We start from the raw sequence: 20,806 nt of genomic DNA, 5'->3' as shown, positions 1-20,806 counted from the left end.
TTGACCATTCACTGGACTCATTCTAGCTTTTTATAAATCAAGTATAGATATAAATATCTAAATTATTAATATTTCTGATAACCACTCATTGTTGGATACCATCTAAAACCAAACTATATTGTATTGATCTCTGAAAAGAGGATTATGTATTAGCCTAAACAGGTTCCAGAGGCTTGGTTAATACTTACTTTGGTCAAACTTTATTCAGCATCCATAATCCTAGCCCATTGGGAGGAGAAAGTCATGCTTGGAGACTGGGAACATTATGGTTGGTGGGGGAGTTCTTTTGCCCACTCATTTTTTGAGAGATTGTTATTTTCAAGTCCAGGTTTATGGTCCATGAACATAGAAGCTTAGATAGGAAATACTGAACTTTGCATTAGGTGTAGTTGTATCAGCTTGTACATTCTTAGTTTCAGATACGCCACCACCACCGCCACCTGTGGAAGAACCAGTCTTCGATGAATCCCCCCCTCCACCTCCTCCCCCAGAAGATTATGAAGAGGAGGAGGCCGCCGTGGTTGAGTATAGTGATCCTTATGCTGAAGAGGACCCGCCGTGGGCCCCAAGGTCATATTTGGAGAAGGGTAAGTTTCAGAGGGATATCAGGAGGGATGGGAAGAAATCTGTACGTAGAAATGAAATTTACTGGTATTGAAGAGGACTTTGTTTACTTATTTTTTAATGATAAGTAAAATTTTTCTTTTAGTACATGTTCTTATTTAATTTACAAGTTTTAAATGGTTTTGAAAGCCATGCTAGTAAAATTCTGTGACTTTGTTTTTTATTGATGTTTGTGTATTTTTTCTGTTCAACATGCTTTTTATGAGTGGTTTCTGTAAGACAAAAGTAAAAGGAGGGCTTTTTTAGGATGCCTTAGGAAAAGGATGATTTTTCCAAATTATTAGTTATTCCTACCCTGATGGTTTACAAAGCATTCTTTTGTGACATCTTACATTAGATGTTTTAGTTTAAATATCTCCATATCAAACTTCCTTCCAAAGAATAATGGTTTGTTAGTTTCTTTACAGAGTTTTGTTGGGTGTTTCTTTTATTGAAAAATTTCTCTGAATACATTAGCTAACTATGGCATGGCACTTATGTGATACAAGCTTCCAAATCTTATCAGGGCTGATCAGCTCAGGGAAAAAGTGTGTCATCTTCCAGGTAGTTTTTTGTTAAGGAAATTAAAGCTACTCACTAGGTCTTAAAACTGACCCCACATTTTGAATCATCTGGGGAACGTATGTTAAGAAATTATGGACTGCCACCTTTGGTCAAAATAGAGCAACAGCTATCAAATATATCCCCTTTCCTAAAACAGGAATCCAGAAAGAAATACAAAAAAATAATGGGTTTGAGACATTGGACAACAGGCAGTGGTAGATGATGACCCCAGAGAGCAGGAACTCGGGGCGAGCCTTTGGTTGTCCTGGCTTGGTACCTTGATGCAGTTTACAGGCCGTAGTGGGAGGAAGTGGAAACCAAATGGAGAAACAGAGCCTGGGGGTTTCACTGCATAGAGAAGATAGAAGGCGGAGTTTTGGGAGGCCACAGGGACACGGTAGCTACACTGAGAGGACAGAGCTCTGGAGATCTGTAGAAGGGTGCCCTTGAGTCTTCGACTGAGTACTGGGTTGTGTGTGTGTGTGAATAAACTGCTGGTACTGGAGAAAGAAAACTAGAAAGCAGTAGGCAGAAAAACTACTGGAAATGACAGGCCTGGAATGAGTTCATGCTCCCAAACCAGTTAGAGTAGAAAAACTTGTAATATACAAGGCATTGAGAAGAGGCCTCAAAAGTTTAGGACTGGGCCCCCTTAGCCCTAGACTCAAGTTTGCTCTGGACTGCCCTAACAAATGCTTAAATGCAAAGCTTGAAAGCATCCAACTGATGCAAGTAACCTAACTGAGCTCCAGGACAAACTCAGCACTGTTCAACAAAATCCACTGCACCAAAAAGTCAGAATCACAGTGTCCAGCAGCCAATCAAAAATTACAAGGCATGTAAAACAGGAAAATATAACTCATAAGTAAAAGAAAAGTCAGTCAGTAGAAACAGCCCCAGAAATGACTAAGGTGGTAGAATTACCAGGCAGGAGTGTGACATAATTGCTGTAAATGCCACATAGGTTCAAGAAGGCAAAGGAAACGTGAACACCAGAGAGAATTGGAATATACATACATTTTAAAAGTCCACACTGAATTTCTGGATGTGAAAAATATAGTATCTCAAGTGATACTTTGGAAGAAAAGATCAGCAACCTTGATGATATGACAGTAGAAACTGCAAAATGAAGCATGGGAAAAAACAGAAACTAAAAACAGAACAACAGATATGTGGGATGGTATCAAATAGTCTTTTTTTGCAGAAGATGTGATAGCATGTAGAAAATCTTAAGGAATCTACCAAAAGCAGGTAGAACTAAAAACTGAACTTTGCAAGGTTGAAGCCACAAGGTCAGTGTGCATAATTAATTACATTTTTATATACTAGCAACAAGTAGTTGGAGATAGAAACTTCTAAAACAACAACTTTTGTAATAATGTAAAATATGAAATTCCTAGGGATAAATTTAATGGAATATATTAATGAACTGCATGATGAAAACTAAAACATTAAGAGAAATTAATAAAGGCCTTATATTGAGAGATAAATTATGCTCCTTGATCATTATTATTAAGAGATCCGTTTTCCCCAAATTCATCTATAAGTTGAATGCATTCCCAATAAAAATTCCAGAAGTCAATCTTATAGAAATTGACAAGGGTTTTCTAAAAGTTATATGGAAATACAAAAAAACCCAACTCCTTAATATAGTCAAAACAATTTGGAAAAGAAGTCTAATGTTGGAGGATTTCAACTGCTTGATTTCAGAGTTCTAGTGAGAAGCTACAGTGTTCCAGACAGTGTCGTACTGATGTAAGTGTAGGAATAGAAGTCAGTGGGATAGGATGTAGAATCCAGAAATATGACCCACACGAATTGTTTGATAAAGTTGCCAAGGTAATTTGATGAGGAAGAACATCACACCTGTTTTCAACAGGTAGTGATGGAACGATTGGATAACCATATGCAATTTCTTATGTTCTGGGTTGGGAAAAAATATCTTGTAGAAAGCACAGAAAAAATATGAAGCTTAAAAGAAAAAAATTGGTAAATTAAACTTTTCTTCACATATTTGCAAAGTAATATGTTAATATGAAAAATAATTTGTAGGACTACATTTTACCAGATATATGAATTGCAAAGAAGCACATGAAAGATGCTCAGTATTATTAGTCATTAGGGAAATGTAAATTAAAGACACTGAGGAAAAACTCAGTACCACTACACACCCTCTAGAATGGCTACAATTAAAAACACTGATAATATCAAGTGTTGGAGAAAGTGGGGAGAAACTGGAGCTCCTCTTACACATTTCTAATAGGATTGCAACGTGTTTCAGCCGCTTTGGAAAACAGTTGGTAGTTTCTTATGAAGTTAGACATACACCGACCTTCTGATTTGGCAGTCCCTTCCTATGGTGTTTACTTAAGAGGAATGAGGATGTGTGTTCACACAGACCTGAATGCCCCTAGCTGCTTTATTCATAGTAGCCAAAACGTGGAAACAGCATGAGTTTCTTCAACTGATGAATAAACTAATTCTCCAATACCCATCTAGTCAGTGAAATACTGTTCAGCAGTGGAAAGGAACCAAAGTTCTGTTACAAGCAACAACATGGAACCTGACACAAAAGTCAGACTTTATGATTCCATCTCAGTGACTCTAGATAAGTGATTTTCAGGGACCAGTACTGGTGGGTAAAGGAGGTGACATGGGGGCATGAGGAAGTTTGGGGGTGATAGCATGTTGTATGTGATCACTTGGTAGTCTTTATACATTTATCGTGTAGACAGGTGCATATGTTTGTCAACACTCATTGAACTCAACATTTAAATGCTGTGTTTTGTGTCTAAATCATACCTCACTAGAGTTGTATTTAGGGGGAAGAGGAGCCCAAGGTAGTATACTGGGGTGTGGCCTTGGGCATTGACTTGTTTTACAAACAGCTTAGCTGATTCTAACGCTGTCCTAGACCAAGTGGTAAGTTTTCAGCTGTGCAAAACTAGCTCCATTATTAAGTGAAAAGCACAGTAAGTTTTGCTTTCTAAAAATTGATTCTTCAGTGAACGTGTTATAAAAATATGGAGAGATTTGATTTCTAAGAGGAAAGTTTGTTTTTAGTCCAGATAACTTTAAAGTTTAAAAGAATATGCCTAAATTGTTTCCTAAGATGTTTTTCAAGGTTTAGTTTATTTCCTTGAAATTCAGGTCTTAAAACATGAACACCAAATAAGCTCTTCCTTAACTCTTTCTGGCAAAACAGAAACAACCAACTGTGTTCAGCTTATGATTGCTTTTTGGTTTGTGTGTGTGTAAATGTTAAGGCTGTTGCCTAATGACTCATGTTGCTATCTTAGACCTTAGGAGTTGGTTCTTATTTAGAAAAGAATATTTATTTATTTTTAGAGAGAGGGAAGGGGAGGGAGAAAGAGAGGGAGAGAAACATCAATGTATGAGAGATACATCGATCTGTTGCCTCATGCACAACCCAGGCATGTGCCCTGACTAGGAATTGAACTGGTGACCCTTTGGTTCACAGGCCAGCACTCAATCCACTGAGCTACACTGGCCAGGGCAGAATTTAGGACTTGGTTCTTAATCCTGCCTGCACATCAGAGTCACCTAGAGAGGGTTCATGTCTGCACCTCCAGACCTGTTAAATGAGAATCTGGTTGTGGGATTGTGTCAGAATTTGTAAAAGTCCCTCAGTTCCAAGACTGAAAACTACTGCCCAAAGGGAAGGTTTATTTTAACCATTGATTACTGCCCATACTAGTCAAGAGAAGATAATATATATATGTATCTTGATTTAACTTGGGTAGAAAACATATTTTCATGTATTTATTTTGTGCCTGGCATAATATAATGTAAGACTTATTACAGTATAAGACTTACTACATATGTAAGACAGTTTCCCCATCTTGCAAAGCTAGGAAATCAGGTTCAAAATAATTTGTTACAGAATGTAACAGAATATGTTAGTGTTGCAGAATAGGCAGTATATCATAATAGTTATGAATAATAATAAAAGAAGCTAACATTTATACGGACTGTTTACCCTCTACTGTGTATTGTCTGTATATTACCTCATTTAATAGAACAGTGCTTTGAAGTGTTGGCACTATTATAGTTTCTACTCTGCAGCTAAGTAAAAAGTTAGTTCCCACTATACAGTTGAGTAAAAAGAAATTGTGCTTTGTGAACTAATAACTGGTAGAGCTGGGATTTGAACTAGGCTTTATAACTCCAGAGCCCACATTATTAACCATCGCCCAAAGCTGGAGCTCTGGCAGACGTGGGGTTGATGGAGTCTCGGCCCTGCAGTTTACATCGTTAAATTCTGTCAAGCCACCTGTTCTTCTGTTCTTTCAGCTTGTGATGTAACTTCCTGGAATAAATATCAACAATGTGTGGTAGTTTATCAGACAACATTTCCGTCCTCACAAGATGACAACAACTTATCCTGTTCATCTTTGTTTCTCTAAAAATCAGCATGGATTCTTCATTAGTAATTCAAAAAAAAAAAAAAAAGAATAGTTGCATTAATTCTGTCCAGAAAGCTTTGCAGAGGACGTGGCATTTGTGATGTGCCTTGACTGCTGAGTGGAATTTCTCAGGCAGGGAAGAGAGCTAGGAAGGGCCATCCCGGTGTCAGGGGGTGGTCCTCCGAGTGAAGGGGCCTCTTGGGGCCTGGTGAGGGGTGCTGTCTGCAAGGAGGGGGATTCCTGTGGGGAGAGTGGCTGGGGCGTGAGTGTTGGAAGTCAGAATTAGTGATGGACGGCCTTGAATACCATGCCGAGATGTTTGTTGTATCTTTTTCCTTTTTAAAAAATCTGATGGTAGAAGAAAATCATGGCAGATTTTAAAGCAGGGTCAATGGTAAATTCCCATGTACACACATTGTAACTTTTTAAAAGCTACCTGATAATAATAGTGTAGAGTACATTAAAAAGGAAAATAGGAGTTGGGAAGACCAGGTTGGATACCTTTCTAAGGGAGAGATGGGCTTCAACTGAGGCGGTGGGGCTGCTGCAGACCTAGTTCACGGTAGTAAGCAGATGCAGGCAGAAGTGTTTTTCACGTGGTGCTGTGGCTCAGTGCTTTCAACTCCTTCAGGGTTATTTGCCAAAAGTCAAGTAATGTTCTGTTTTTGAAAATGTTCTATGATATCTCCAAGAAAACCTTAGTTTTTGTTCAAAGTAATGGAAGGGAGCCACTTATACAAAACCACACCAATATTTTGAATTGTTTCTTTGGCACCCAGAGGTGATTTGTGTTGAGACGGTGCTCCACTGAACTTTAAGTAGGAGAATGATAAACAGGAAACGAGAACATTTATGACCGATGCCTGACTGAAGGTATCATCTCAAACACATCAGTTTTTGGAAGCAGTATTTAGTCTCCCCCAACTGCATGGGAAACCCTCAGGTCCCCCCAGCGGTGTGTGTATTCCAGTTTAAAGGCTGCTGCACTGGCCTGGGGGCGGGGACCTTGATGATGGGGAAGCGCTGGATTGGAGAGCCCCCGGGGTGGGGTAACAGTACTCAGGGGTTTTCTCTTGTGAATTACTTTTCAATGGGTGTCTCTTTTCTGTAAGCATCAAGAATGTTATTAACTAAGAAGGATGCTAAAAAAGTATTAGGTTGGCTAGAAATAGTAAATATCTTGCTTTACATTTATTCTTGAACTAGTTTGTCATTTAATTATGTATTTATGTTTAGGGGTTTGGTTGTACTTTGAGAAATACGCACTAAACTCTTCCTAGGCTCCTCTGAAGTATTTACAGGTTGCTATAACAGCAAACATTCAAAGTTTAAGAAAGCCATTTAATTATACTAAAGCAGACCAGAAACAGATGTTAACTGGGGCAAGTTGCACTGCATTAAAAAATTCCTACTGTAAATTGTTTCTTACTTACTAATATGAGAATTAAAGTTGCATGAGACATTAACAGTCAGTATAGGCTTCTCAGTATAGGAGATTGTTATGGAGTGAAACTCAAAGTGATAAAAAAATACATAAGATCTTTTTGTGAAGAAAGGTAAATCTTCAAGTGGATTCGAGCAAGCTACAGGCTCTGCCAAGTTAACTAAACTGTTCAGGTAGATGTAATACCTAGGAACAGGAGATTGTCCCAGATATCTTTGAAAGGCCCCAGTTACCAAATTATTTAAGCAATAAAAATCTTAGGAGACCTTATGGGCATCTTGGTTTTCATAACATGTTTAGTCTATTATGGGGGGATGTTAAATTGGTAGCATAATACAGCATGTATTTTGAAAGACTGTGTTTAGTGGACTCCCATCATTTGCACATAAAACATGTGGGAATTCAGCCCTGACTGGTGTGGCTCAGTGGGTTGAGGGCTGCCCTGCAAACCAGAACGTCACCAGTTTGATTCTTGGTCAAGGCACATGCCTGGGTTATAGGCCAGGTCCCCAGGTGGGGGCAGTGTTTCTCCCTCCCTTCCCCTCTCTCTAAAAAGTAAATAAAACATTTAAAAAAAATAATCTTAAAAAGAAAAACCCTGTGGGAATTCAACCATTATCCTAGTCAGTGACTGGACATGGGGGCTCCAGAAAGCAGAGAGACATAAATCTGCTTGCTGTTCCTTTGGCCCATCTCACTTTCTCACTTCTCATGGTGGACCTCAGTGCACTAGTGTGATTCTGACGTTTGAAGATGCGTGTTTCTACACCGCACAGCGCTCCAGTGCAGGTTCAGCTGAACAGTTGTCTTTCCCAGGTCTGGGATGGTGTCTCCCTTCCATGAGGTATTTTCCCATAGGCTGTTGAAGGGTAATTTGACTGCAATTTTTCTTTGCCATTTATGTGGTTTGGAACCTAACCTCCCCAAGAAGATGGAGTCGCATTGTATAAGACTGGGTACTAGGAAAAAATTTTTTTAGTCTGTGCTCAGAAAGTCACTGTATTTGCATTGCTACAGAATTTTGGAAAGGACGGATATTCTTTTGGTTCTGTCTTTGTAGGAATATTACCCTTTTCACATCCTATTTTTTTTCCCCTCTAGTTGTGGCAATTTATGATTATACAAAAGACAAGGAAGATGAGCTGTCTTTTCAGGAAGGAGCCATTATTTATGTCATCAAGAAGAACGACGATGGTTGGTATGAGGGAGTTATGAATGGAGTGACTGGGCTCTTCCCTGGGAACTATGTTGAGTCTATCATGCATTACTCCGAGTAAAGCTCAGCAGGGCTGTTTCCCTCACAGAAATAGTCGGGACTTCCCAGGTCACCCCAAGGCCCTGGGATTCCCTCCAGTGAAGTGAATGAAGGATACGAATGATAAAAACTACTTACGTGTTTTTTACTCCATTTATCCCCCAGTATTAAAACAACAAAGCAAGCTGAGTGTGAACAAATTAATTTTTCTGACATCATTTGTACTATGCTAAGCTGTCTGGATTGAAATAAAGTGACGATTTCTGAATATGTGGGAGGTATAACAGCAAAACTATGTAAAACAAATCAGGTTAAGACTGATTCAGAACAAAAATCTGGGATCTTTCTCAGGAATACTGTACACCTGTGGGATTTCTCCTCCTGCAGAACCCAGCATTGCATTGGATGTTCTTCAGTGCCTGTGCTAAAGGGTTAGCCAGCCCTGTGGCTACTGCGTCCCCTGCACTCTCTTCCACTTCTGTGAGGAGGGAACCGATATTTGAATACCGTACTTAACCATTTGTAGTTGTTTCAGGTGGCTCATTTTAACACTGTAAATTCTGCATTCTCTCAGCACTTGGGTGCATCAGGGTTAATGCTGAACTGATTTGCATCCCTTCATGTTTCTCAGTTTGTGGATTTTGATGAAATGAGTCTCCAAACATTCTGAGGGTGGTTGAATTGCCAGTTTCAGTTTAATGTGCTGCTGTTGCATGAGACTGCATTGCCACTAATGGCCAGTGCACCCAGATGAGTGAAGCTTGGGAGCCTGGTTCATGTGCTGAAGTAGGCCTTCGAAGCTAGACAGGAAGGTTCTTAACGTTCCAGAAGAGGTTGAACTGTACAAATGTGCTGCCCAGTAGGCATCCTAAATCCTTGCCTCGGGTTGGTTTGAGGAATAGGATTTTGAAAGTCAAACCAACTATCTCTTTACTTTCACTATTTAGAAAAACGTTCTTTTTACGAAAATAGTTATTTTCGTTTCTTGATAGTCACTGGGTATAAAAGGCTTGCTACTGTAATCTTGGAATGTTATTAATGGCCAGTGTTAGCTGCTGCTGAGTTGTTTACTCACTTAACTCTAGAAAAGGTAAATACTCTCCTGATTTTGTGGTTGGTTTTTGAAGTAGCTTCCTTTAGTAAGAATTTGAACCTGGTTTCTCAGACTAAGAATAGTGGGATAAGGCTAAATACTTATCCAATTACATAGATTAAAAACTGATACAACTTTGAAAGAAACAGTATTTTTTAATCTGCCCCATTATAGCTTCAAGTTCAGTGCAGATGGTAGGTTGATGGCTTTAATCATTTCTGTAATCAGTATAAGAAATACTGAAAAAAATCCAGGAGGGCTTTGCTGCTCAGCAGGTGAACACCTGGTGATGAACTAGCTCATGGTCAGGCCCACCGCTGTCCCAGTGACTTATCCTGCAGAGAGCTCTGTCAGGTGACTTCCCTGTGCTGGGTCAAAGGGAAGAGGCAATAGCTGCCTATACAGTTGACCCTTGAACAACATGGGTTTGAATTGCACAGGTCCACTTACATGTGGACTTTTAAATCAATCAATACAGTCACTCCAAACCTCTGGGTTTTGCATCTGCAGATTCAACCAGTTACTATTAAAAACAGTATTTTCAATCTGCAGTTGGGAACCCAAAGATGTGGAGGACCAACTATACAGAATTATTTTATGTCATTTTGTATAAGGGACTTGAGCGTCCAGGGTTTTTGGTATCTGTGGGGTGGGGGAGGTGAGGTATTGGGTCTGGACCAATCCCCTATGGATACAGAGGACTGACTATAGTTGAGTTTGGGAGAGTCAAGTTATAGGTGGATTTTCAGTTGCACAGGTCTCAGTGCCCCTAATTCCTGTGTTGTTCAAAGATCAACTGTAATGCACATGCAGGCCTTGCACGTGAGATAGTGCAGATAGAGGAACTTGACAAAAAATGAATGTGTGCAGCAGTGTGTGAGGGAATTCAGTCGATGAAGGCAGAAGTTAATATTCTACTTGTGAATCTGAGCACAAAACTTCATCACCATTTATTTAACTGAAACCCAGATACAGAGCTCCCTTATCAAGACTTTGTTGTGAAGTTGCAGTCTGCCCTCCCCAACCCAGCACACACACACACACGCGCACATGTCAGAGATTTTGCCTTTAGGTCTCTTCAACACTTTACCTTTGCCTCTGTGCTTTTGTGTCACCTCAACATCCATTGTTCTGTTCTTTAAAGTAAAAGCCCTGAGTGTCCTCCGAACCTTCAGCTTCATTATGGACCCAGCCCTAGCCTATGTGTATATAGATTAAACTCTTATTGTTGGAGTATTTAGGAAATTTAAAATTAGATGTTCCAATTATTTATTTAAATACCTTTTGCTGAGAAAGCTTAGTGGATTTAATAAGGCAGAGGGATTCTGGAACCCAACAAATAGTTCCACAGCTCACACCGCCAGCAGGTGACCGTGCAGGAGTCGGTGGTGGTCGGCCGCCTGTCGGGCGGCTGGACTGCGGAGCGTGGAAGACACCGCTCACGTCCTTCGTGCTGGAAACCTGCAGCGGGGGACCCACGGGTCAGCTGATTTTTTCTATATTATTTAGTACTAATGTGTGATTTTTTGTTTTAAAAAAATATATGTTGGATTTTCCACATACTTCAAATTTTTGTACAGTTTTGAATTCTGTATAGTCTTGGAAGGATACTATGTAATGATGGGCCAGGCCTACAGTGATTGGAGACTTTTATGTGTGTAATATTTCATAGATTGCATGCTACTAATAGTCTGTGAGGGTAGTATTTCTTGTTTTAGTGTAAGTTTCCCCATTTATCTTTTTATAAACCAGATGAAACGGTGGGCAGTAGGAATTCCAAATGAATGTGGAAATCTTACATGCTACATAGTATTGTGGCAAAGGCCATCTAAGTTTAAAATGTGCTGACCGCCAAGCAACCATACTATCAGGATAGAGAGAATCTAATGGGAGAGGGATTTATTTTTCCTTCTGAAATGTCTTTTTGACTTGCTGTTCACTCCCTATTTCCTTTAAAAAAAATAAAATGTAAAAAGGAGTGACCCAACAGTTGTTCCTTTTTTTCTATTACTGTTTGAAAGGCCATGGTGGTATGAATGAAAATATATTTGTTGCCATTGACCTTATGGCCAAGGCAGTAAACCAGAAAGTGTCAACTTGTCAAAACCGAGACCGGAGAGATCCAGCCTGCTGTTAGAAGTACGAAGCTTTTGTGGCTCAGTATTTTCCACCTGTTGGCTGTTGGCTTCTATCTCCCTCAGGGGCACGTGAGGGTTGGCAGCAGTCTGGTACTTTTGCAGGGTTCCTGGAACTCACCAGGTGAGATGTTTTCTCTCTCCTTTCCCCCCTCCTGCTTCTGTTTTATTACCCAACTAGAATTTTACTCGCCTTCAGTGATTTCTGTAAAGTAGCTGCTCCTTGGCAGTCTTAGGTTGATTGAAGATGATTTACTTGAGTTGTCTGAGGGGCATCAAAGTGATGATAGTTTGGTTTTATCCTTTTGTGTTCATTTTCTTTTAGTAGGTGACCCTTCTGCATTAGGAACTGTTCTTTTATTTTTCTTACCATTTCTGCTCGGTGGAGAGCAAGGCCACCTTTCCTGTTGAAAAGCATTTGATGGAGGAAATGACAGGTTTTTGAAAGAATGGGGATCTGAATTCACAGCTGTTTTGGCTAGGAACTCTCGAGTGATGTCACGGTGATGAGTTCCCTCACAGGATTTACTTAGAATCATAGAATTTTAGCGCTAGATGAGGTTTTAGTTCAATCTCACTTTACTGATGATGTAGATGTTTTATTTCAGGTAACAGCTAATAATGGTCAAGTTTATGACTCAGTGCCACTTGGTACTCTTTCTACAATTGTCTTAATTAAATGTGCCGTATGTTTCTTTAAAATTTGTTAATACTTGATGTCCTCAGGAAGATACTTGAAAAGATATGCTATGTTCCAATAAATACCACCGGAGTATTCAAATTGGTTTAAAGGAGTATACTAAGTGCAACCTTAATTAGGGAAATCTTCATTTTAACCCTTCCAAAACTACACACAATACGAATGTTCTTTTCCATTAGGTGTATGTAACAGAAACATTTCAGCACTGGCAGGAGCACAGCAAACAGCCTTATTTGTGAGCCTTATAAAGCATTTCTTTTGTTACACTGGGGCATCACACTCATTACATAAGTTTCCTTTATGCTGCTCTTCGTTCCTATTGCTCATTGACAGTCGCATAGTTCTTTGAAAAAAACTGACAAATGAAACGACAGGGCCTAGCTTGTGTATGATAATCCTTGCTAAGTATCCTGAGGTTTTTGTTTTGTTTTGTTTTACAAAAACAAAACAACCCCACCAAAGCCAAAAACCTTCTTTTCACATTAAAATAAAAACACCTTTGCAACTTCAGAATTCTATGATAAAGCAGTTTTTATCATATTTTGTGTCCATGCATCTTTCTCCTTCACAACAGGGTGGTTTACAAAGAGAACATAAACAATTTGTGATCTGGCCAGGTGTACTTTTTAGCTCCCAGGAGTGAGGATTGGTGGTCCAACCAAAAAACATGCAAGAAAACCTGAGGGAGCAGTCTGTTGCCAGGAATGTGTCTTGTGTGTGCCATTAAACCACCTCCATGCGTGGGGGAGCATTCACTTTTTAATTTTGAAATTGTATGTGGAATTGTTGCTATGTACTAAGACCTTGACCTAAATAAAGTCCCATGAAGTGTAAGTGTCTTGTGAATATATTTATGCAAGTAACCTGTTTTCTTTCTAAGGTGGTAAGTTTAAGTGTGGAAGAAAAATCCTTTCCTGTTGCTCTAAACAAGGCAGCTCCTATTAAGGCTTAAGAATTTGAAATATTTTAAATGTTGCCTTAAGATAGTTTTCATCTCTGTGGAATTTGAAGACAGCGGTTCTAAATAGTTAGGTTTACTTGCAAAAATAGGGATAGAAGTTTTCATCACTCCCTCCAAATACATGTAATTCTTTTAATACAAAAAGGAACGCTTACCTGTTGTTGGATACCCCAACATAAATAGCAAAACCAGGTTCTTTAATGGTGCCAGTCCACAGTCAAGTAAAACCTCCATATTTAAATGAAATCTATTCTTTTTTATTAAGGATTGGGTAAGCTGACATAGTGAAAACATGTAATTGAGAAACAAATTTACACTGACTGTATGACTACTGTCCTAAGCCATTACAATAGTTCACTGACAGTAACTGGCAAGAGTAACTTGTAAAATAACTTAATCCAGCAGTAGAACAAAAAACATCCTCAGTAGTACTGAATAGATCTCTCTCATATATCTCTATCTATATATATATATAGGTTTGCACAATCAGGGAGCAAGGCACATAATGAAATGAGAGCGTACATTTAAGCAGAAGAAAAGAACGGTGAAAGAAAAATGGTAACTTCATCTTTACCGAGCTGTGCACAATCATTTGAATAGTGTCCTCTATCGGGTACTTTATAATGCAGCTCCTTTTGCCTTCTTTTTCATGCTTTAAAAAAGTATATTCCTACATTGTATCTATTCACGTATTTATAGCAAAGCTCTCACAGCCTACACGTCAGTGTGAGCATTGACTCAATTTTTTTTGAAGAAATGTGAAGAGAAGGAGCAATCCCAGTAAAATATAATGTGCAATTTTCCTTTAAAATAGTAAACAATGTTTTTACACCATTTAACACAAGCTAATGATATTTTGTTTTACATGTACATTTCTATAAAAGTTCACTAGTGGCTGATAATAAAATTAAGCAAAATCATTCGAAACGTTCCAGTTAATGCATATTTTCTAGGAGAGATTATTTACAAGTAGAGAAAAAATATAGGAGACGGCAATTGTGGAAAATGGCAGTTTTTGGTATTAGGTTACAATACATTTAACAAACAATGGACATTCCCAAAATACAAAGATTTTTTCCCTTTGAGTGCTGCAAGTATATTCTACCTGTGAGGAGGCTGAGGCTTCAACACTTGGAGCTTGGTGTTCACAGCCACCTGTGATCAGCATCTCACTTCTGCACGTCACCATCTTTTTAACTGTGTCGTGTTTACTGTTACCCTGACTCAACTCGCTTCTCTCAATGTCTTTGGTAGAAAGCAGCCAGTCCCCGTTTAGGTAGATGAAGCCATCTCTTGGGAGATAGTCACTTTTTCTATTTTTGCGTAAACTAGAAATACTCACCTTCCTTCTCTTTCATTAGCACCTCAAAGTTTGCTTGTTAGATTTTTTTTTTATGCTCTTCCTCCAAGAGTTCAAGGCACTGGGGATTGTAGCAGATCCTGTTTTCTCCTCAAAATGGTTTTATTATTTCAACAAGCAAAGAGCAAACCAAGTGGAGATTTTATTTTGTCCTTCAATTGCTTATCTAGTATATTGTTGGCTGATTTTTATTTAGCAAGTTTATTTTACAACTAAATGTCAGATTTCTTTTACACACAATATAGACCTTCCAAGGGTATAACAATAACAGAGCACTTGTGTAGTTTGGGGGACAGACTGGTAAGGTGTAGAAATGCTGTTCTCTTGATTTTTAAAGGAAAATAAATGTTAAAAGGTAGTGGGGTATTTTATTCTGCTCTACTTGCATCTCTCTGTGGATCAAATCTCAACTTTGAGTGTCATGTATTCTTGCAGGATTAGGGATATCCTGCTTTATACACATGATGTAAAGTATATAAAATAAAACTCAAAGTGCCAAAAGGGACTTACAACCTAAAGTGATTTTTAGTAAAGAGACAGAATCCTCTTATCAAGTGTATAAACCCAAATTATTACTCCTACTTCATTGAAAGCAAGTCTGGGTCATTTAGGTTTAATTGGTCTATGCTTGAATAAAATATGTGAGATGACATTAGTTATAATTTGTTAGCTCTTCATATTAAAACATTTGGTAATATCTAAAACTAGGAAAACAGTTTTGTTTAAAATTACCTTGTGTTTGGAATAACACAAAATTGCTTTTAGCAGCAGAGGGAAAAGGTGACACAAGGTTCCACTGGAGACCTGACAGTCAAATGAAACCAGTCCACAGCATTACCTGACAATTCTTCTCATGCTAATTTACAGCTTTACATTTTTGACACAAGCTTATTAACAACTATATTTTCCCAGAATAGCAGCTTTTGAAACTCTTAATTGGATGCACAGCTCCTATTAACCTTGATCTGAGTTGTCACTCTACTAGAATCATTCACAATCCCCTAACTTTGTTTAAACTTTCTGGATAAACTCAGCATTCTTTTCAGTGGCAATTCAACTTACAGGGAGAAGGGATTTCTCAAAGAGTTCACAGCCCTTAGCAGAAGATGCCATCAGTGGCCAGAGCACCGTGATTTCAGAGGACTGGAAAACACCATGTCTGCATTACTTGGTTTGAAATCTAATGAAAATGGTGTCCTATAACTTTCAGGAGTCCACAATCTTTCTCATTTTAAAAAGTCTCAAATTTTAAAAATTTAAGGTAAAGACCTTAAGAATATTTACTTTTCCCAAGTGAGAGTTACAGTAACCAAGGGAAAAAAATGCATGTATTTATTCAAGTAGTAAAAGCAAAGCTGATAAAATTTCAATAGAGAATAGCCTGACGTTTATATATAATATATATACCTATAAACCTGACGTACTTGTTGCTGACCTTCCCGGTTGGTGCCAGAACTTCCTTTAGGCAGAGGGTGACCAACTTGGCAATCATCCATGGATCAGGGTGTCACTAGCTCCGACAGGCACCTGTCCACACCGCCCCGGACAGCAGGATGTGCGCCTCCACGCCGTGCACTTGTCAGTACAGCCAAGTCAACAGTCCAGGTGTTCTTCGACTTGAAGATGCTCGGTTGACTTAGAGCTGCTCAGCAGAAGGCAGTGGAGAAGGCACAGAGCTGGTGTCATCTGGCAGTCGGTGCTCACCATTAACACACCAGGGGAAAGGAACAATTACAAAAACGAGTAATCTCAAAAAAAACAAAAAAAAGCCACCTCCCCAAGCCCCACTAAGCTACATGCCAACAAAAACCCACTAGGGTGTCATAATTTAAAGTATCATTCTTTTAAAAAAAATTTAGTTGTTTTACACATAAAATAAAAATCGATTAACAGCCTTTTCCAAAAACAACTGTTGTCAGACAAGCCAGTGGGCTGGGTTAAAATGTGAGCTCCTTCTCGGAGCCAGCTCTCTTCTTGGTGTCCCTAGTGTTGCTCTAAAAGATGTCTGCTCCTTCAGAAGCGCCAGTCCAGGGTGGCTGTCCTCAGGACGGACACAGCCAGAAGTCCCAGGAAAGCCCACACTGAAAAACCAGGCTGTATCTTCGGGTTCAAATCATGGGTGAAGGAAGGTTGAGGGTAGGTGATTTAAAGATGAAGTTGTAAAAAGAGACAACCATCACAACAAAAAACCCTAGTGACAGATGTATCACTGGATTCATATTCTCAACTCTTTGCCTCACAAATAAGGGCGATTCTTGGAATGTAAAACTAGGCAGAGACTGTGGGATGATCACTTCACTCATAATTCACACTGGAGCTTGGCAACCTGTACCTATATGTTACACAGATTGCTGCGTGTGCTTAAATTAACAATGCAGATGTGTTCAAGGCCACCTCATAAGCATATCAATGCACACAAACCTTGTGGACAACTGAAAAGATCCAAAAAGTTATCTTTTAAAGAAGCAGGGCTTTACAAAAATGCACCATGGTATGTGTGTTCCTACTGCTCTACAACCGCACGAGTACACTGAGCAATGCGCCTCTTCTTTCTGGGATGCGACGCTGTTGGAGAGTCGGTTACGTGGACATCAGGCGCACACCTCACATCTTCTCCTGTGGGGCAGCGTCACAGACGTCTGCAGTCTGCACTGGGAATCCTCAGTCTCCACAGGCAGAGACTTTCATTATAAGATGTGCTCATTTATCACTCTTGGGATGGCTTGTTTTCTTTTGTTTCATTTAAGAGCAGCTCTGAGACTGCATTTTATTCCTAATGGTCAGTTTATCATCACATTATTTCAGTAATAAAGGAAAATTTACAGGGAAAAAACATATTAATTGCAGTGTGGGGCAACTGTGCCAATAGCGTGATGATTTCATGTGATGCCAAACTGCACGTGCACAACATGTGATGCCACTCACTGTCCTTGGACCGCACCACGCTCCCAGACCCCCAGACCGGGCCCCACAAGCAGGCTGCAAGGACCGAGGACCCGAGCGTGCTGCCGCGCCAGAACCTCCTTTGTTCTCCCCTCTGTGACAGCCCTGCGCCGAAAGGAAGTTGTTGGTATTACACGGTACAGTCCACATGCAACCTGATGAATGACACCTGCACAGGGGCCACTTTGGTCACTTTTGTAGTCACTCCAACCTCCCAGAGATGAAGACACGAAGACATTTCAGAAGGGGACTTTGTTTTTCATAATGATGCAGCTTATTAGACAACAGGACGGGTATGTTTGATATAGCAACTGTCTAGATACCTAGGATCAACATCTACCTAAAGCACACACTTAAAAGAAGGTAACTCGTGACCCAAAAACATACTGGGACTAAACATTCCAGGATACTGTGTTGGATATTCTCTTAAAGTCAAAGCAAGGACTGTGAAGCCAAGGTTGATGAAGCTTCACAAAGCCCATGGAAAGATTCCAGCAGGATTAAAAGAACCATCCAAGGTTATAGTACTAAATTGTCCACGTATTGTAGGCAAAGAGCTTACCTGGGGCAGCGCGCCCTAGATACAGGTGGTCACTGCAGCCAGCGTGATGCTGTCGGTTGACCTCAGACACAAAACTGCGTGCAGACAGTGTCTGAAACTCCCCCTAGCGCCCTATTCACCCATTCAGTGAAGCTGAGAGACTTTCCTGATTAAAGTGCTCCTTCACGTACAGTAATGAAGTGTCAAACAGCTCTGACTTCAGCCGACTGGGGTAAGAAACACAAGCCCTACAGATGACACCAAACATTCCGGTTGTCTTCTCAAACTGAGAAACAGCCATCAGACATCTACTCCTTAATATATAACACACAACATGCACAGAGAGGCCGCATCTGGAGACTGTACTAAAATACCTTCTAACTACGTCATCAGAAGTTGTTTGGGTCCAACCCACATGACAGATACCAGGTATCATGAGGGACAGGACACGCCCCCTCCTGTGCCTCTTCTGCCCAAAATACACAGAATCCACTTTCAGACTAGAAGAAATAAGGAATAAACAATCATTCCCAGTTATATATGTACATACACACATACATGTATACATATATACATATACACAATATAACTGTGTACACGTGTACACACACACACACACAGCTGGACACTACCTGAATAACATACCAGAAGGCTCTGAACACCTGAATTCGGGGATGATCAGGTGAGCTGATTGTAGAACTCATCACAGATACCACAAAAATAAAGTCCTATGTTAACTACCAGTCTCTTGAGAGCTTGGTGTTCTGGTCTCTCTTGGGAGGAGCCGGGGGAGGTCCTCTCCGTAACGTCGCGTAGCCCGATATATGACTTCCTCCATAACCAGCTTTCTGTTGATCAGAGAGCAATTCGGGGGGCGGCGGGGGCAATGCCATGTCATCCATGGTGGCTGTGGGTTCTGCTCTGGACATGCGGGAGGAGGAGAGCGAGCCATGCCGGGTGATGGACTTCCGCTGCAGTGTCCTGTTGAGGTCTGCCAGGAACCCGGGCTGGACACTAAGGCTGGTCTTGGGAGAGGTGGGCACTTGTGGCACAACTGTGGGTGCGGCTGGCTGCTCAGAGGCCTCCGCCTGAGTGAGGCGCGTGCTGTCATTCCGTTTGGGGCGTGTGGGCGGAGGGGCCTTCTTCACGGATGTTCTGGACCACTGCTGTGGCTGAGGACTGACAACTGCCACTTTCGGAGAAACGTTTCCCAAGAACGCTGCTGGGATCTCTACGGGGGGCGGAGGAAGCTCTATTTCAGGTGGAGGGGGTGGAAAGTCCGAGTCCGATGGAGGAGAAGGAAATTCTGCCACGGAGTCCTTTCCACGCCCACTCAGGACAGATGCTTTTGCTGCCACGCCCCCCTGTTGGAGAACTCCAGGAAGGTTAACTCCAGAAAGGTTTAGTTTTCCAGGTTTGGGGGGCGCTGCAGGAGGTGGTGCGGTCTCCTTGTTCGGAGACCCAGAGGGTTCGGCTGGCGCCGCGAACTTGCTGACCAGGCTGTCCACCGAGGGCCTCTTAGGCTCAGGGTGCTCCGCACAACTGCTGGACTTGATGCTGGAGTTGCGCTGTGGGGTCGGGGGAGGTTTCTTCCCCCCGGGGCTGGCTGTCTTACTCGTCTTTTTGCCTGGAGAGCCACTTCTGTCAGGGGCAGGAGAAGCTGTGGGAGTGGCTGGCAGCGGTGGCGGGGCTGGGACAGGCGGCGGTGGAGGAGGAGGAGGAGGAGGAGGAAAGGCCAGGCTGCTTTCAGGGGGAGGGGGAGGGAAATCTGGAGAAGGGACGGGGATGGAGCTGGGCTGCCACTTGGGTTTTGCTTTCACAGCAGGAGGGGACTGCGGGGCTACATTTGCTGTGACTGGCTTTAAGGGCTGTGACTCCACAGGAGGAGGGGTTGGAGGTGGGGGGAACTGGCTGGCTATCTGCTTCACTACCGAGGGCACTGGAGATAGAGGAGAGGGAGGTGGCTTGACGCTGAAACTCTGATGCTTAGGTAACGTGGGTGGGGGGACTGGACCAGGAGGAGCAGCGGGGGAAGGTGGAATGGGAGGAAAAGCCGGCTGCTTTTTTGCTGGGGGGACTGGAGGAATAGGTGTAGGTGGCACAGCCTGTGTCCCAATGGCAGGCACAGTTTTGGTGCTGGTTGGCATGGTCACAAGAGGTTTGGGAGGGGCTTGGGGAGGGACAGGGGGAGGGGGTGGGGGTGTTGGAGGAGCTGCTTGAATAACATGCTGAACATGATGAATTTTCAGTGGGGGAGGAGGGGGACTGAACTGTGGAAGGGACTGGGTGCAAGGTGCAGGTTTTAGCTGGGCCATAGCTGAGCCAGGAGTGGGGGCGGGAGGTGGGGGAGGGGGTGGGGGCACCACTCCATTGGGGGGCACGGGGACCTGAGGCTTTGCTGGCTGTGAGGTCGTAGACAGAGGCTGCATCACTGAGGGTGGTGGAGGTTTAAATAGGGGTCCTGAATGCTGAGAAGCGTTTTGCAGCCTGGTTATCGTGCTGTACTTGACAAACATTGTGGCTGCTGAGCCCCCAGAAGGTGCAGACTGGCTGGGCAGGGGAGGGGGAGGTGGGGGCGGAGGAGGGGGTGGCGGAGGAGGGGGTGGGGGCGGGGGCGGTAGAGGAGGCGAGGGCTGGGAGGCAGTGTAGGGACTGACTAATTTAGGTTGTGGGGATAAAGGGGGCATAAGTGAGGTGTAGGATCGATTCAGAGAGTCCATTCTGGCCTAGAAGGAGTATAAAAGGTGGCAGGGGGGGAGAGAAAACACAATTAAAACAAT

General features: G+C 41.7%; 2 protein-coding genes across 37 annotated transcripts in view; one reads left to right on the top strand and one right to left on the bottom strand.

Annotated features, from left to right (window-relative positions):
- Positions 1–13,055, top strand: part of ABI2 (abl interactor 2) — a 97,735-nt gene extending 84,680 nt beyond the window's left edge. For all 28 annotated transcript variants that reach the window (XM_053658500.1, XM_053658470.1, XM_053658608.1 and 25 more), the window contains 2 exons: positions 414–587; positions 8,140–13,055. In XM_053658500.1, coding sequence (XP_053514475.1) covers positions 414–587; positions 8,140–8,315 — 350 coding nt within the window. In that variant the 3' untranslated portion in view covers positions 8,316–13,055. The remainder of the gene's footprint in view (positions 1–413; positions 588–8,139) is intronic.
- A 1,710-nt stretch (positions 13,056–14,765) lies between these two features.
- The window catches only part of RAPH1 (Ras association (RalGDS/AF-6) and pleckstrin homology domains 1), an 80,464-nt gene continuing 74,423 nt past the window's right edge, over positions 14,766–20,806 (bottom strand). For 8 of the 9 annotated variants that reach the window (XM_037165893.2, XM_037165890.2, XM_053657658.1 and 5 more), the window contains one exon: positions 14,766–20,752. In XM_037165893.2, coding sequence (XP_037021788.2) covers positions 18,764–20,752 — 1,989 coding nt within the window. In that variant the 3' untranslated portion in view covers positions 14,766–18,763. The remainder of the gene's footprint in view (positions 20,753–20,806) is intronic. The other variant, XM_053657724.1, reaches the window with a different exon arrangement.

The sequence above is a fragment of the Artibeus jamaicensis genome, unplaced genomic scaffold, assembly GCF_021234435.1.
Source record: "Artibeus jamaicensis isolate MK-2021 breed Jamaican fruit bat unplaced genomic scaffold, CSHL_Jam_final contig_1015, whole genome shotgun sequence".
NCBI lineage: Eukaryota > Metazoa > Chordata > Mammalia > Chiroptera > Phyllostomidae > Artibeus > Artibeus jamaicensis.
This window is presented reverse-complemented; position numbering and strand designations above follow the sequence as displayed.